We start from the raw sequence: 16742 nt of genomic DNA on the forward strand, positions 1-16742 counted from the left end.
TAACCATTTCTCTTGCTGTCCTTCCCTCTTAGGAATAGTATGCACCATTTTGGTTTTTCAAACAGCTGAACAATCTTTCTGTCACTCAAAACACCCAGTAGGTTCTGCTTTGTGAACTGGTTTCTTATGTTCTAGCTGCATTAAAGCCTATATACCAACACAGCCTTATGAACAACATTTCAGTAGTATTTCAGGTTGTAATACCCTGCAATCTGGGGGCGCCGAAGAGCAGTGGATTGTAGGAAAGACAGCACACAAAGAGAGCTGCTGTTGGGTTATTTGAGGGTTATTTCCCCTTCCAACAAGCCATGCTGCCAAGGTTCAAATGACAAAACAAGCTGTACCCCAAGGTGGGTGATTAGGCAAATAGTGCTCAACATGCACAGTTCATTGACAGAAGCCACAGAGGCCCATATAACTCCTGGTGATCATGCAAACTATATTGCAAAGTGTCTGTAGACAAAAGGAGCAATTGACTTGACCTAAAATATCCTTAAGTTAACTCATCTTCTGGCATGCCTGGATTCTTTTGAGCAACCACTCTTCCGCCCAGGGGCACAACTGGTAAAATTTCCTTACCTGCTTTGCAGGTCTTGCCATCTTCTTGAAGATGGACTCCAGTGGGGCAGTTGCAGCTGTAAAACGGATCTCTTGGGGACAACAGGCACAAATGGGAGCAGCCACCATTATTATCCTCACAAGGTGTGTGAACTTGAGAAATAAGAGAAAAGAGTAAAGCAATTTGCATAGCTTTATAAAATGTACAGAAAGCACAATTCCCTAGAGTGAACTAAAGAGCCTTCTTCCTTCCTAAAAGTCCAAGCAGTCAAGCACTGCAGTATCCAGTTATGAACCTTATTTAAATAAATTATATATCTATACTTACTACATTTTATAGAGCAATACCATTTCAATACAAAAGGCTGCAAAGTGAGACAAAAAGTGTTTATGGATGAGACTTTCATTTGCAATTGTCTTGGCTCTTTGATGAAATTTAATGTCCAGTCTTCAACTTGTGACCCCCCCCCAATTATTTCCCTACTTCCTCTTTCATCTTTTTTTTACTTCCCCAAGGAAAAATAATATTAAGGAGGAAAAGAGCAAATTGTTGCATAATGTCTTTGATTGTTAGCACTAGGAACATTTGGCGATACCCTTAGGCCAATCATAATGGAAGCAATTCATATAATATTTTTCCCCTGAAAAGGGTCCCTTTTAGCATCTGCGCAATTGCTTTAACTTGAAACATAGTTTGGAAGTAGTTTGGAAATCTTGGTACCAAAATTTGTCAAAAGGAAACTGCTGCTGGTATAGTTTCCCTTTCAAGAATGCACGTTCCAAATTTCCAAACTCCTTTTAAACTTGTAGGAAGCAGCTTGGGGCTTCCATAGAGCAGCTCATAAAAAGTGTAAAAAACCCCCCATTAAGGTACATGCAGATGCTGTGCATTTCCTGCTAATTTGGAACACAGCCTCAGACTACAAACCACTTACACCTGTCCATTTGTTTTAATGGGATCATACAGCATATTACAGAGTACACTCTTTTGTTTCTTCACCATCATGCTTTTAACTTTTTCTCAGATCAGTTGTTTTCTACTCAATAATGTTGGTTTTTAACTTGAAGCTGTGTCTTAATCACATCCAAAACATGTTTAGGTCATATAAAATACAATGACCTGATACACACATCATAGCAAACTGTGGGTTGTTGAGAAGATAAGCAGGAGGGAGTGTGCATCCCAGTTCCCACATGCCCACCTACTCCTGCTATAAACAATCTATTGACACTTTGTTCTTGACTGGGACATCTGAATCCAGAACTCTGGGTTGTTGCAGATGAACAACTGAGACTCTGAACACACGGAACTAAGATAATACAATCCTAGACACAAATCTTGAAAAACACTCCAACATAGGTCTAATTTCATGCCAGCACCATTGAATTTTAGACTGAACACTCCCAAAGTTGCACATATTAGCATCATGCATAAATTCCATTGCGGCCATGCATATAGTCAGTCTATCTCAGCCTTTCCCAACCTTGTGTCTTCCAATCACATTAAGACTGTAACATCCAGAATTCCCAGTCAATGACCCTGCTGAATAGAAATTCTGAGAGCTGAGGTCCAAATGCCTCTAAAGGCCACCAGGTAGGGGAAGGCTGGTCTACTTCATATCCACACCCAAGCATTTAAAGGTTTGTTTCATTTTGTTTCAACAGTCTTGGAAATATTCTGGTTGGATTATGACATCAAAAAGAAAGGCATCCAACAATACAAAAGGAGCAATAATTCAGGAGCACTCGGCAACTCATTCTTAGATTGTCATTGGATACATGGGCCAGAATCAGATCAACAATATATAACAACTTGGGGGAAGTCGGAATTCAAATCCAATCCTATTCAAGAGACAGTGGTATCTGAGCTATTTCTATCTGATAGTATTTCCCTGTGCACAGGTTTTCCTTGCTACTGTCCAGAAATACTGTGACCCAAGGGTGGGACATTCTCTCAGCTGAGAGAAATGCCAGGAATTCAGAGAGCACCACACAACCCCATCTGGAACGCAAGGACAAACTGTAGCAGTGCACTTACCCAGTGCTTTCTACTGAAGCGCTGCACCTGTTTCTCAGCTACAGCAGATCCTAAATTCCTTTGTTTACTCCATGACTGTTTACTGTCAACCTTTCCTGCCTTTTTGAAGTACAGGAATCACCATGCATAAAGACCAAATCTTTCAGATTTGTTAAATGCTAGACCTAACACCAGGTGGTTACTAAAATGAGACAATATTCATCCCTGGGATAAATCATAAGTTAGTTGCATATCTTTCCAACCTTTAGCATCCTCAAGCTACAATTTTCTAACAATGTATAAGCTGCTGTACATAATTTCCAGGGTGTATAATCTGTTCCAGTTTTTCTCCAGAACTTCCATGATAAAAATAGAAGCTTCCTCCGTGTGGAATAAGAAGAGAAAATCATCTCCAAAGTAATACACAAACCAAATTTGTTCTTCCTGCTGCAAAGATTGTCAACAGCCATTGTGACAATCAAGCATAATTTACAACATTAGCGAGATGCTTAAAAAACAACCTCCACCACCCAGCAGAGGATGGGAACCAATTCTGTAGAATTACTTGCTTAAAACTATTTTAAATAATGATATAGGCAATATTATGAACTTCCACAATTAATTATTGATAAAAGGCTGTCTAGCTGAGATGGCAATGGTGCTTAGAGACCTAAATGAAAAAGTTACGTTTATTTGGCACTACTTTCTAGCACAAACTCTACTTGTACTAGGAATCACATGCATCAACAATTAATGACGATCTCATCTAAAGACCTGGAAATCATTCAACTGTTCTGCTCCAATACACTGTTTATAAGTCTATGGCAACCAAGTAATAATTAGTCATCATATCTTGTAAAACTGTACTTTCAGAATTTGACTTCCAAGCTTCTCACCTCTACACCATTATGAAGCATTAACCTATCATGCAATTTTGCACTTCTGCATCATAGCAGTTTTACAAATGGCAATTCAAGAAAATGTAAAACCTCTGCCTGCAAAATCCCATTGAAACATCCCAAACTGATGAGGTCTGAAACATCCCAGACTGAAACATCCCAGACATCAGAAGCAGATCAGTTCAGAGATCAAGACTGCAAGGGATAAGAAATCGGGAGATGATATGCTGTGTACTGGGGAAATTCTGCTTGTTTACATATTTGTAAACAAGGTGACAGTAAAACACTTTTCCACTGAGGAAAAGTCCAGGACTTTAGCTGATTACGTATTCAGCTAAATTGCAGTCTAACGTGCCATTCGTAATGCCTGCTATCATTGCAGTAATGGAAAAAGTGTGTCTGTTTTCCCTTTGAAGTTCACATTTGCCTTGTTCTTCCAAAGGCCCAGATTTAACACCACACATAACCATAAATATATAGATGCAAATAAATGTAGGAAACATACAATACGGTTGCCTTTCAGGGCTCAAAACCTGGATGTCCATTGGTGAGTAAAGCGAACTTAGCATCTCTCTCCTTTTTTCTCCAGTCCTTTTGTTGCAGGCATGAATGGAGCGAGTCTGCCAATCTGTCCAGTACAGGGTATCTCCAGCTAGCGTCAGGGCGAATGGATGAGTGAGACTACCTTCCACAACCTTTTGCCTAGAGTTACAAGAAAAAGGTGTTTTACAGGTGATTTATACAATAACCATTTCAGAGTTAATACCTAAAGCCAAGATGCAAGCTCCTTAAAAGCTTAAGCCGGGATTTAAATAAAAGCACACTGACTTCCATAAACAGCAGCAGCCAACCCCACTCAAATCCCTTCAACTGAATAATCTCAAAGAAAAACATACAGGGTCTGCAAGAAACAGTTAGGGCTTCAGGAAACATCTATCTGTAACAATGTGCCTTCAATTCCCAGCTGTTACCTTTGTCTGAATGATATTTTGCACCACTGACTAGTTCTGGCTGATGTGTTTTCTGAGGGGAGCACTCCTTAATTTTGCTACAGCAAGTTTAATCTACTATATACAGAATACAAATCACTCTGGCATGCCATCAAGCCAGTAACACAGGCAAGTGAAAGTGGAAATATCTGCAACACAGAGAATGTATTTGCTTAAAGCTGAATTTATTTAGCACTATTAGAGCTAAAGGACACTCAAAATTGCACATAGTTTATTTATATCTTCCATTTCTCTCCAAAGTAATTTAAAGTCCGCAGTACAATATAAAAAAGAAATAAATTAAATTATTTGTGCTATGCACAAAATATAAACATGAGCTGCACAGTGTTTAACCACCAAATCCAGGAAAGAGATTATTAGTTGGGACAGCATAGCCGTAATATTTATCATAAGTGACAGCAACACAAATCAGGAGAAGCAGATTGGAGTTCTGAAGCCAATTTTCTTATATAGTACGTGGCTAATACCCTGGCTCAATGGAGTGGCCAGGCTCTGTGTGGAGGCAGTGGTGGGCGGCAGCGGGAAGATACAGTTCCCATAATACTTACCTGAAACCTGAGAAATTACTTGGGTGCTTAAGGGTAGGAGATGAGTTCACGTTTGGGTGAAAGGTTTAGACCCTGACTGACAAATATGCTATTTGCATTTTTATACTGCAGTATAGAAATAACATTCTATACATGGCAATATGAATGTAAAAAACAAACCTAAGCCCCCAAAATGTTTTCCTCATTAAAACAGCAACCATGAATAATAAAGCAGAACAGAATTTCTGGGGGGGGGGTTGTTTTTTGGTCAAAATGTGTTGTACAAACCTGACAAGCATGAATTATGAAAGAGTTAATCAGACCATGCCAGGTTGGGTTCATAAGACACTATAATGCACAAGAAGGATTGCATATTCAAATGGGGGCCACATGTGACCTGCACTCACCACAGCCTCACCAAAGGGTAAAAAAACCCCACAGTGTACTGTTGCACATGTGAACAGCCTCATAGTATATAAACCACAGATCCCCATGAATCTCCATGATGCATTAACAACAAAGTGGCTATCAAGTGACAGAACACATCTATGGAGACAAAGGTGACCTCTGAGTTTCTGCTGTTTGGGAAGTGGGAATCTTGTAAAAATCTTTGCCGGAGTGCCATAATTTTGCTCTATGGTCATGCTGGGAAGTGCTAAATGTGCAGTCCCACAGACACTAACATAAACTTCAATCTGATGATGGTTTGGGCAGAATACCATGCACCAATCATGTAAGCTGTTCTAATTTTACTCATTTCCCCAAATCCCATGAAAAAGCAAAAGTTAAGAGTTTATGTATGGGAAGTTTGTGCATATTTTGCCTGGGAGAAATTCACAATGTAAGCCAAACTTTCAAATAAACATGAATAGGACTGGACTACTTTGTGCTAAATCAGAAGAAATCAGCCCAGAGGCAATGGAGATTGTTAAGATAGTATCAACTGCTGGTGCCCCACTTGGCAGCATAAGAAGTTTCTCCCCATCCCAGGAAGGAATGGGATGTTTCCAGTGCCTCCATTCCCATTTGCAATGTGTGGAGAACCTAGGAGGTGATCCAGCTCCTCCCAGTGGGTGTCTGTGGGTGCCATACAAGTGCTTCCAAATAAGATGGAACCCTGTCCAAATTTAGTTTAGTTGTGCTTGAGTAGTTTCCTTCAGCTTGGTCAAACAAACTCAAGGAACTTAAAGCTCTCTTACACCCAGAAATTCAAAACTTTCCTTCAGCTTGGGTTCTGGGAATTCTCTGAAGCCACACAACTTCCAGGGGCTCTTTGCATACTTCCTTCTCATACACGGGATGCAGATGAAACAGATTAAAATAGTTGTAAATGCACCAAAGATTTAAGTGTTTTTCTATAATAAATTAAAGCAAACCTGAATTTTAAAAAAACTGTTGCTATGAACAGTTAGAGAAGCCTGTTCTTAGTGCTGGAATTGCATCCAGTCCAATAACTTAGTTATTTTCTTTGGGATATCATTTCTCCATTCAAGCAATCCAAGGAAAGCATGCACAATAAAACAACAAAATAGAGCTTTAAACATCTTAAGAAACCTGGAAGTTCTATAATATTGTGCAGATCCTTTTGTAATATTATAGTCAGTTTGGTATAGGCAGATAGCTACTCTTCTTTTATTAGACCAATTTCTGTTTATTAGGTATGGGATAAACAACTCTGAAAAGTCTGGAGACATTTCCCAGCTTTTACTGCACTGTTGCCACCATTGTCACCCCACAGAATTTTGTAGGGTGTTATTAAAAAAGAAAAAGAAATCAACAATTTGCAGCAAACTGTGACAGTATGCTACAATGTCCCAATTTGCCACCAAATAAGTGGAATCAGCAGTTTTTTGCTGCCATGTTGGATTTTGAAAGTGCAGTGCTGGAGGCTCTAAGGGCCACACTGGGGGTGGGGGGAGATATGTACCATGTTTGGTGTGTTCTCTGCCTCTGATTTTTAGAGACCTGTTCACACTATTGCAAAAACTATGGTTCATGAAACAGAGAAAAAAATCACAGAAAACTTAAGGCTTGCAGGTCCCTCCTTCTATCATAGACTAGAAGAAAATAGGTCAAAACCACAAGTCCATGTTATATATAACTCAGGGCATTGTTGTATATTCTAAGTAATTTTAAACAAACCAGAATCAAGCCGTCATTTCATATTCTGGACTGGTAACTAACTTTGGTAAGAACAAACCATAGTTTCAAGTCTGGACATAACAGGGAACTGCTCAGAGAAGGAGAGTTGAGAAGAAATGCATTGAAGACTTATGCTGACATCATGAGCCTTGGCACAGCTGACTTACACACCTGATTTCTACAAGATCTTTCAAGGAGGAATCAGGGGATGGCTACAAGCAGCAAGGTAAAGGTGTGAGAAGAGAGCAGAAACTATTCTCAGAGCACAGAAATCAATGAAAAAGGAAGATGTCAAGACATGCCACAGAGTCAACAGGGCCAGATAAGACAGGTACTATTTTAAATATTCCATCTCAGACATCAAAATATGCTACTGCAATTTAGTTACATAACGCAGGTTAAGGAAGAACAGTAAGATTGTTCTGACATGGCTATCAGAGTGACTTGGCAGTGAAGACGTTAAATTTAACAAGCGGTGGTATTTGAGCAATGTAAAATTTATGGGGCAGTAAACACACACACATACCTGAAAGAGCCATCCAGATTTGCTCTGTGAATGAAACTCAGCTTTGCATCAGCCCAATAAAGTTTTTGTTCTTCAAGATCTATGGTGAGTCCATTAGGCCAATAAATGTCAGAATCCACAATTATTTTCCGAACACTGCTGTCCATTCCAGCACGCTCTATTCTAGGTGTCTCCCCCCAGTCTGTCCAATACATGTATCTAGAAATTAAAGTTACAATTATTATGGTGACAAAAAAACAACATTCCTGAAGTTAAATCAAAATTACTTTGAAACTTTAAAAAAAGATGGAATATCAAGCACAAGCACCAGCATTTTCAAGTTCTACTCCTTAATTTCCTGTCTTTAGAACAAAAACTCTATTGCCTCCCATGCACTAGAGTTGAAAACAATCCCCAATTTTTAGCATTGTATACTTGCATAATGGGTCTCTTTGTTTAGACTGGTACTATTAGAGCTTCTAGGTACTATTATATTATGTTAGCAAATATTTCATGAGGTACAAATGGTTATATGCAGTATTGCACTATTCAATTCTTTAACCTATAATCTTATTTCCAGCTGGGATAAGCCCTTTGGCACAAGAAAAAATTATAATTTCATCTAACTATAGCAAAGTGGAACAACTTATTTATTATACCTTTAAACCAACAAATAACCAGAAAATCTGTACAGGTAAATTAAAATATAAAGTCGAAAACACTAAATCACAAAGTAGCACATTGTGAGACTAAAATAGAACCAGCAGTAAGGTGTAAAAACTTAAAAAATCAAAATCAAAGTGAATTCAGGAACACAGAAAACCATGCTAAGACTGAAAACATTAAGAAGAGTTCCTAAAATGCCAGGGAGCACAGAGAAGCACTAGGCAAAGCTCTCTGGAGAGAGCATTCTACAAGCAGTGTTCCACGACTGCCAAAGCCCTCTCTCTTGTAGCCCTCTGCCTCACCCAAGTGGGGGAATGCAAAGAATAAAATCAGATACCACTTCAGGGTCCAGGGCAGAAGATACGGAAGGGGATACTCTTTCATGTAACCCGACTCCTACCTGTTGGAAGGCTTTAGAGCAGGGGTCCTCAAACTTTTTAAACGGGGCCAGCTGACAGGTGCTAGAGGTGGCCCTGGGCCGCCAAGGCAGTGCCGGTGGGGAGGCACAGGCTGGTGTGCGCATGCACGCGCACTCGAGGCAAGACGGAGGGGGCGGCGCGGGGCAAGGTGGCGGCTTGCTCGCGAGATCAATTTCTCCGATCCAGTCGAAAACCATTTCCCCGTGAGCAAGTCGCCGCTGGGTGAGACGCCGACTTGCTCATGAGGAGATTGGTTTCTCCAAGCGTTTCCAAAACGACCTCCTTGTGAGCAAGCCGCATGCGTGCCCAGTGAGTGCAAAACCTGTGGGGAGTGCCGGTTAAAAGGGCATGACAGGCCGGATCCGCGGGCCTTAGTTTGAGGACCCATGCTTTCGAGAGTAAACCAGCACTTTGAATGGGCCAGAAAGGACGGGCAGCCAGTACTAACAACAAAGCAGTGCCAGAATATGATCATATCAACCATTAATCTCTGGCCAGTAATCAGAGAATCAGCTTAGCTAAACTGGACACTATTTATTTATTTTAATTATTAAAAGCTTTTATATCCCATCCCCTACAAGCACCTCACTACAGCAGTCAGTGGGGATAAATGTGCTTCTAATAAAACTAATGAATGCACACGCTCCTGCATTCCTAAATTCTACAGCTACTTGTTGATCCACTGTAGTTGTGACCAAATCAGCCGAAGAAGCTATCTGGAAGTTATGGAAAAAAGGAAGTCATGGAATAAGATGGATGATAAACCTAAAGGTTTCACATTATTATAAGTCCCCATGGCTTAAACAAGCCACTCTAATCAGTTGAACATGCTGGGTGTCATTAGCTCGGGGGAGCTTGTTATGCTGTCCAAACCCAAACAGCACAGCTTATAGTTCAGAAGAAAAAAGGACACTTTCAAAGGTTGATTCCCCCCTTTAAAAAAAGCCACACCACCCAGGTTCAGGATGACATGACAAGGTATGTCCAGGTAAATAATTAGGTTTATGGTGTCTGACATACACCACCAATTAAACAAGCTACAATAGCAAATTCTGATCATGCAAAACAGGTCAAAGTGTTCCTAAGTTAGATCAAACATTCCCTGATTGAACAAGAAAATCCAAACAATATACAAAATCCCTACACAATTCATGCGGTCATTGTAGTCTAAAATATTTCCAGCGAAGCTGAAAGACGGGGGGGGCGGGGGGGAAGCATGGTGGTTTATTATGGAAACACTGACATAATAAATGCACCAAGCAGAATGCTAGCAAATTTCATGGCAGGAGCAACCACCACCACCACCACCACCACCACAAAAACTTACAAGAGGAGACTGCAGATTAAAATAGTTCAGAACAACCCTGTGAACAGTCTCAGAAAAGCCACGGTATTCTCCATGACTGACATGCTCACAAATTTAGTTAAGCACTGTGGTAGAAGCACCAGCTGAGAAGGTCTTTTACAAGCAATGCTGTATTTCACTAATGAATTGTGCCGAGCACAGGGGGAGTGGCGGTAGAATGGGAAGATGAGCAAGGAGCACACAATTTATCCAGATGCCTGCAATTCACGAGGCCTGCTCAGTGCAACCTTCCACCTCCTTACCCCACATCCACAAAAACAAAAAACAAGCAAGTTCCGCAAGGAGCAATAAGTAACTGACGGTCAAATCAACTATAATTATAAGCGGACTTTTAAAAAATAAGAGGAGTTTACATAATAAGAGGAGTTTACAAAATATTACACATCTAATTAATCTATCTTCATGAAGCAACCTGGCACCTAGGAACTCATCTATGGCACTGGGAAAAGTAAAGTACAGGTAACATTTTTACTTCATGGTAGTTCAAGAAGTGTGGCTCAGAAATCAAGCGAATTTCTTATCACCACAGGAAAAGCAGTTGTGTAAGGAACCATGCCATTGCTTTCTCAAGGATGGGCATTTTCTTGCTTTGCTCCAGAAGAAGCAGGCAGCCTTACACTGGATATTGGCAGCCCTATATTTATATATGCATGCATGTATGTATTTATGATATTTATATCTCACCTTTCTTCCTTTCAAGGAATTCAAGGAGGTTTGCATAATTCTTCTGCTCTTCTCAATCTCATCCTTATAACAGCAACCCTGTGAGGTAGGTTGGGCTGAGAATCTGTGACTGGCCCAAAGTCACCCATTTAGCTCCATGGCTGAGCTGAGACTAGAACCCAGATCTCCTCAGTCCCAGTCCTGCTATTAACCACTACACCACACTGGCTCCCAACAGCTTTGGTTGTACCACACTGCACCTCACCAAAACTCCAGTCACACAAATGTCATTTTGAGACAAATTGCACTAATTTATGTATGACTTTATCTTAGGAAACACACGTGGAAGCAGGGTCACAACGCCATGATGATCATTTGAACAAAGCCGTTTTTATGTTGTAGACCAAAATAATAGAATTGTTTCAGAACTGGCTTTCTCTCCACATCCCAAATTTCATGCTTACAAGAAATCATGAGGCAATGTATCTAAAATGTACCTGAAACTTTGCGATCATACCCGCAATCATGAAGTGATCTGCAGTGTACCTGAAATCATGATGTGTACTTTTAATATATTTATGACTCAGAACTCATCCCTACAAAGGGAATGATACAGCCAAAAGCTTACTAGGTATGTGCTGTACTATGCAAAGTATTGGCAAAGGGCTGTTGTTCTCAGCCAAGGCATTCTAGCTACATAATGGAAGCTAGATAAAGGCAGCACAACAAAATCATTCTAGCTGGTGCAGAGAACAGTTTTACTGCTCAGTAGGTCCCAGCAGTTGAGGCTATGTCAGGAAAATGGTGAACTCCTTTGACACATTTGGATAGGACCTACTGAGCAACTGTATCATGCAATCGATTGTGTTTGTTTTTCTGAATGCTTTTGGAGAAGTCTGCAGGAATCTGTTTCAGCAAGAGTCATGATGGGAAAGCGAAAGCTGCAGAGCACGGGGTTCCTGAGCAGGAGGGAAAAGTCAATGAAGTTAGATTTCTAATTCACCTAGCAGATTAAGGAAGGCCCAAAAATACCATTGCCCATTCCTGAAAAACCCCCTTCAGTGTACCAAATGCATAAATGTTAGAAAGTGAACGGCATAAAAAGAAAAAAATATACTGAAATAAGATTTTTTGACAATTTAAGTTTGTTTAATACATGCAGCTCATAGTGATGATATGGAGACTGATCTAGGGGATCAACCACTCACTGCATGACTCTTCATCTCAGTAGTCCTAGGAAAAACTTGAAACCTGCATAGGATATAGCAGGCTCTCCTGGACTACCTCTCTACCAGCAGAACTTCATTTTTCTAAAGACCTACGGCAAATTGTGTTTGACAAAACCATAGCTGACCCTATGACCAATACACTATTTTTCATATTATATTTTACAGTACCCCCAAGTTTTCATATTCCATTATTCCTATATGTTTTTTAAACACACACAAATGAAAATTAATAAAAATAAAAAATGTCTGTTTCTTGTAAGAATTCCTGTCATGAAGTTTCAAGATAAATGTAGCATTCAAAAAAGATCTGTTGCAAAGATGCACATTAGATACACTAGGTCACACTTATTGGTATGGAGCACCAGGTTAGTATTAGAATGTTCAGAATTAATAAAGCCTTGAAATTAACAGATTAATTCTGGCTGAATCTATTAATGCTTAATGATTACTCAGGAATATATAAAGACATTTGCTCCATTCAAGAAACTTGACATCTGTAAGTTTCATTATAAACGAGTTCCCAAAATGTAGGGTTTAACATGGCTAAGCAAGCACACAAAAAGCATGCATTTCAGTAACATTTCATCTGTCAGGCATTTCATCTGCCTTTGTTATTAGAACTACCAGGCTAGATTTAATGTTCTGATAACTATTAAATATTGCAGTTAGAATGCAATGGCTCCAAATTGTTCTAGTTAGAGAAAACCTTAGTATGATATGATAGGTTAAGGTGCGATCCTATGCATCCCTAGGTGGAAGAAGTTCTAGAACTCCCAATATTCCTCAGTCACCATGGCTGGTTGGGTCATATTGTGAGTAGAATGAGTTTTTTTCTGTTCACGCATGCATAGGATTGTACCCTAATTCTCATCATATGTCATCTAGCACCACATATATTAGACTTCCTTATAAAGGAGGAGACTCCTGTGAGTTCCTTGGACCGCAAGGCGATCAAACCGATCAGTACTAGGGGAGATCAACCCTGACTGCTCTTTAGAAGGCCAGATACTCAAGATGAAACTCAAATACTTTGGCCACCTAATGAGAAGAAAGGTCTCCCTGGAGAAGAGCCTAATGCTGGGAACAATGGATGGCAAGAGAGGAAGGGAACGGCAGAGGATGAGGTGGCTAGATGGAGTCACTGAAGCAGTTGGCGTGAGCTTAAGTGGACTCCGGGGGAAGGTGGAGGACAGGAAGGCCTGGAGGAATGTTGTCCATGGGGTTGTGATGGGTCGGACACGACTTCGCGACTAACAACAACAAATACAGTCTTTCTACATTGAAAAAAGTAAAATCAAAATCACTATCACTCTTGCCCAAGTCTTATATAGTTCCTCAAATCCTCTTCCGTGTGCACTCCCCTAGTGAGATCAAAGGGGAAATGGCTAGGAGAAGGGCATTCTCAGCAATAGCACCTAGACCATGGAATTCACTCCCTACCTGGTGTCTCCTTTCTTTTAGGTGCCAGGTGAAAACTTTTTTTATTTAAGCCATTTTTGGTTGATATAATTTAAATTTATTTAATGCATCTATATTTTGTTATGGATTTTTAAATCTTAATTTAATTTTGGTTAATTTGTTGGTTGTGCTGCTGGTGTATGTGAGCATATTTTATTTGAGGTGTTCTATTATTTCATTGTTTCATTTTTCACCTGATTAACATTAATTTTCTTGTAATTTATGTGTGTTTTCCTGTTCTAGTTTTGTAAGCCACCCAGAGAACCTTCAGGTTATGGGGTAGCATAGAAATAGAATTAAATAATATACAAACAAACAAACAAACAAACATTTACTTCTCTGCTAAAACCAAAGCATTTAGTTTTATCCAAGATACATATAATCTGCATAAGGTATTTAGGATAGGACTACACACTTTTTAACTCAAATATGGTTAACTCAAATCGCTGGGTGCATTCACATGTAATGACAAGCCATGGTGGAAACCACACAGGCATGGCTTGAAGATATGCCTGAACCCAGCATCCATGGTGAAAGGAGGTATGTTTGGTTTCCATGAAACCATAAAGAGAAGCAAGAGCTTGCTGTAAGGTTTGTGCACTCCACCATGGCTTGTTTTGCAGTCTGAACCCACTCAGAATGTTTCCATGTGATGTTTATGTTTCTGCCTCAGAATTTGTCAGTAAGAGCAGCCATTGCTGCTCCAGTCTGCATTTTCCACCAGCCTGTTCTGCCTAGCAAGTGCTGTATCAGGACCTGCTGTGCTCTGGCTACCTACCTCCCACTGATTTTTTTTTCTTATATCTATGCACTGCCTTCCTGAAGCCCAACCACAAATTTGGAATCTCATTGACAGCAGGGCATCACGGCATGATGGTGTCTCCAGGAGCAGCAACCAGGAGCCATGCCTGACGCTCTGGTCTGGACTTGCACTTTACTGGAGCAACTCCAGCAATGGCCACATGGGAAAGCCAATTTACACATGAGGAGCATGTGGGCTGTGCCTGGATGATTGCCCTAAGATGCCCATGTCTCCTGCTGTGCCTCCCACTCTCTCCTCTGCTCTCATCTTGTCCCCAGCAGTCCTGGGGACTCTCAGCAATCCCTTACCTGCCCCCCTCCCCCAGCTTCAGGACAAACCCAGAAAGGTTTCCCAGGCAGATGTGCAAATGGGCAACCTTGGGAAAGTCCGCCCATCAAGATGTGCTGCTTCCCTCCCTGGCATGCATTCCCATGCTGAAACTTTCTGTGCAGCTGTTTGTAGGAGGCAGGAAGCCTCATGGCACCATGTGCAAATCCTACATACGGGGGAACGTGGACTCATGCACAGAGAGGGGGGATGTATGCTTGCAGTTTGCCATGGAAGTGTTCCTGTAGTGCTACTCTAGAGCAACAGAGCGACTTTAGTGAGTAGGCAGCAGCTGCACAGAGCAGTGGTGTGGGGGGGGGGGGGCAGCTGACTGATCCAGGGGAGCTTGTGGGCTAAAGAGGGAGAGGCAGGCAGAAACAGTGCACAGTGCATTTGATTCTGAGCCACTGGGGCTGGTGGGATACCAGTCACCATTTGGAGGAGATGGAGAAGTATGAAAACCATGCATGCATAGCAACCAAGCCCCTCTCTGAACCTGAAACACAAGCGGTCGAACGGTCACTGCACAGCATGGCTTAGTGTTATATGTGAACACACCCATTGTTTGAGTTAAGCAAATTTGCTTTGTTGTACATAATTAAGAATGTCTACAATGATTTACCATCATTTTAAAACTATCTTTAATGCAATTGGTGCAATACCACACAGAAGTGTGGATTTAGATTTAGTCATTCTTAAGTACACCACAAACAATGAAACTTGAACAAATTCAAACAAGAACACTGAGCAATGGAAACTTATGCCGGCCTTCCCCAACCTGGTGTCCTCCAAATATTTTGAATTGCAACTTTCAGCAGCCCAGTCAGCATGGTCAATGATTAGGAATGCTAAGAGTTGCAGTCCAAACCATTTAGTGGGCAACAAGTTGGTTAAGGATGCTATATGCAATGTCTTGCTTTGCTGGTCTATTTCTCTCTAATAATCACAATATTGTTGGAACTATTTGAATGCAATTGACATGCATAAGCCATCAGCAAAAACTGTTTTAAGTCCTGGTACCATCCTCTCTCATTCAGTGATCCAGATTGTTCTTGCTGATCTGGGCTGAAGGAGTTTTAAGGAAATCACATAACGAAACAATATAGGCAGAAAAACATGGCTTTACCATTTTAAGCCTAAGGCTAAGGGCTCTTCTTTTTTGTACAAGTTCCAACCTTGAAACTCAACAGCAAGGTTCAAAGACATCTTTATTACAATTCTTTTGTGTTCAGGTCATTTCAAAGCATACAAGAGGACAATGACTTACCATTCAGTATCATCCCATTTGCCTCCTTTTAACCTTCAAGTAGAATCCAGTGCAAAGAGAGAGTTTTAGGTGTACAAGATATTGCATAGGGGTAACATGATTGAATGTCTAAAGTTCCAGATCCTCTGGCCAATAAGAACTGCCCAAATCATGAATGCCTTAATTCATCAAACCTCAGTAATGACACCCTCTGTCAAATACAAAGCCAGTGAGGTATAATGCTTAGAGGACTGGGGTCCTGGAAGATCTGGGTTCTAGTCCCCACTTAGCCATGAAACTCACTACCTGACCTTGGTCTTCTACCGTACATGGTTGCTATCATGAGGATAAGATGGAGCTATGTGAGCCCTCACATGGTGGAAAAAAGGTGGGATAGAAATGCAGGGTAGTAATAATACAAAGCTTATTAGCATTTAAATTGAGAATCCCAGAAAGGACAAGCATTTGAAAGACAACACAAAAATTAGCTATCATTATTATTTGAAAGGCACCTCATATGCACTAGGAAGACATTTTTTTAACTGCTAAGCCTCTTTCTGCAGACTTAACCATTTATAGTTCATAAACAAAAACAAAACACAGCAACTATGAAACAAAAGGAGAGGAGTTGGTGGGAAAGGATACATTTTGCAGAAGGCAGAGTAAAAGAGGAAAGAGCTTAAAAATTACATTGAAATATGAATAAATAAATAAATCAGGTAGTAATTCAAGAGGAAAACACAGAGAAGAGATGAGTTTTAATAATTTCTTAAAGTGTGACTGAGGCTAACTGACTATCCAAAGGAAATTAGTTCCACACATGAGACCACAAGAGAAAAAACACAGAGACAAGAAATAACATGGGGTGGAGGTTTAATAACACAATTAGTGTGTGGTGAACTTCAAGA

The 16742-nt window shown here is 40.5% G+C and overlaps 1 protein-coding gene across 2 annotated transcripts in view; it reads right to left on the reverse strand.

The window, feature by feature from the left end:
* The window catches only part of LRP5 (LDL receptor related protein 5), a 177508-nt gene that overhangs the window by 97146 nt on the left and 63620 nt on the right, over positions 1-16742 (reverse strand). For both annotated transcript variants that reach the window (XM_044425654.1, XM_044425653.1), the window contains exons 3-5: positions 7680-7877; positions 3980-4176; positions 580-711 (exon numbers count right to left, since the gene is read on the reverse strand). In XM_044425654.1, coding sequence (XP_044281589.1) covers positions 580-711; positions 3980-4176; positions 7680-7877 — 527 coding nt within the window. The remainder of the gene's footprint in view (positions 1-579; positions 712-3979; positions 4177-7679; positions 7878-16742) is intronic.

The sequence above is a fragment of the Varanus komodoensis genome, unplaced genomic scaffold (assembly GCF_004798865.1).
Source record: "Varanus komodoensis strain SLA01 unplaced genomic scaffold, ASM479886v1 scaffold16, whole genome shotgun sequence".
Lineage (NCBI taxonomy): Eukaryota > Metazoa > Chordata > Lepidosauria > Squamata > Varanidae > Varanus > Varanus komodoensis.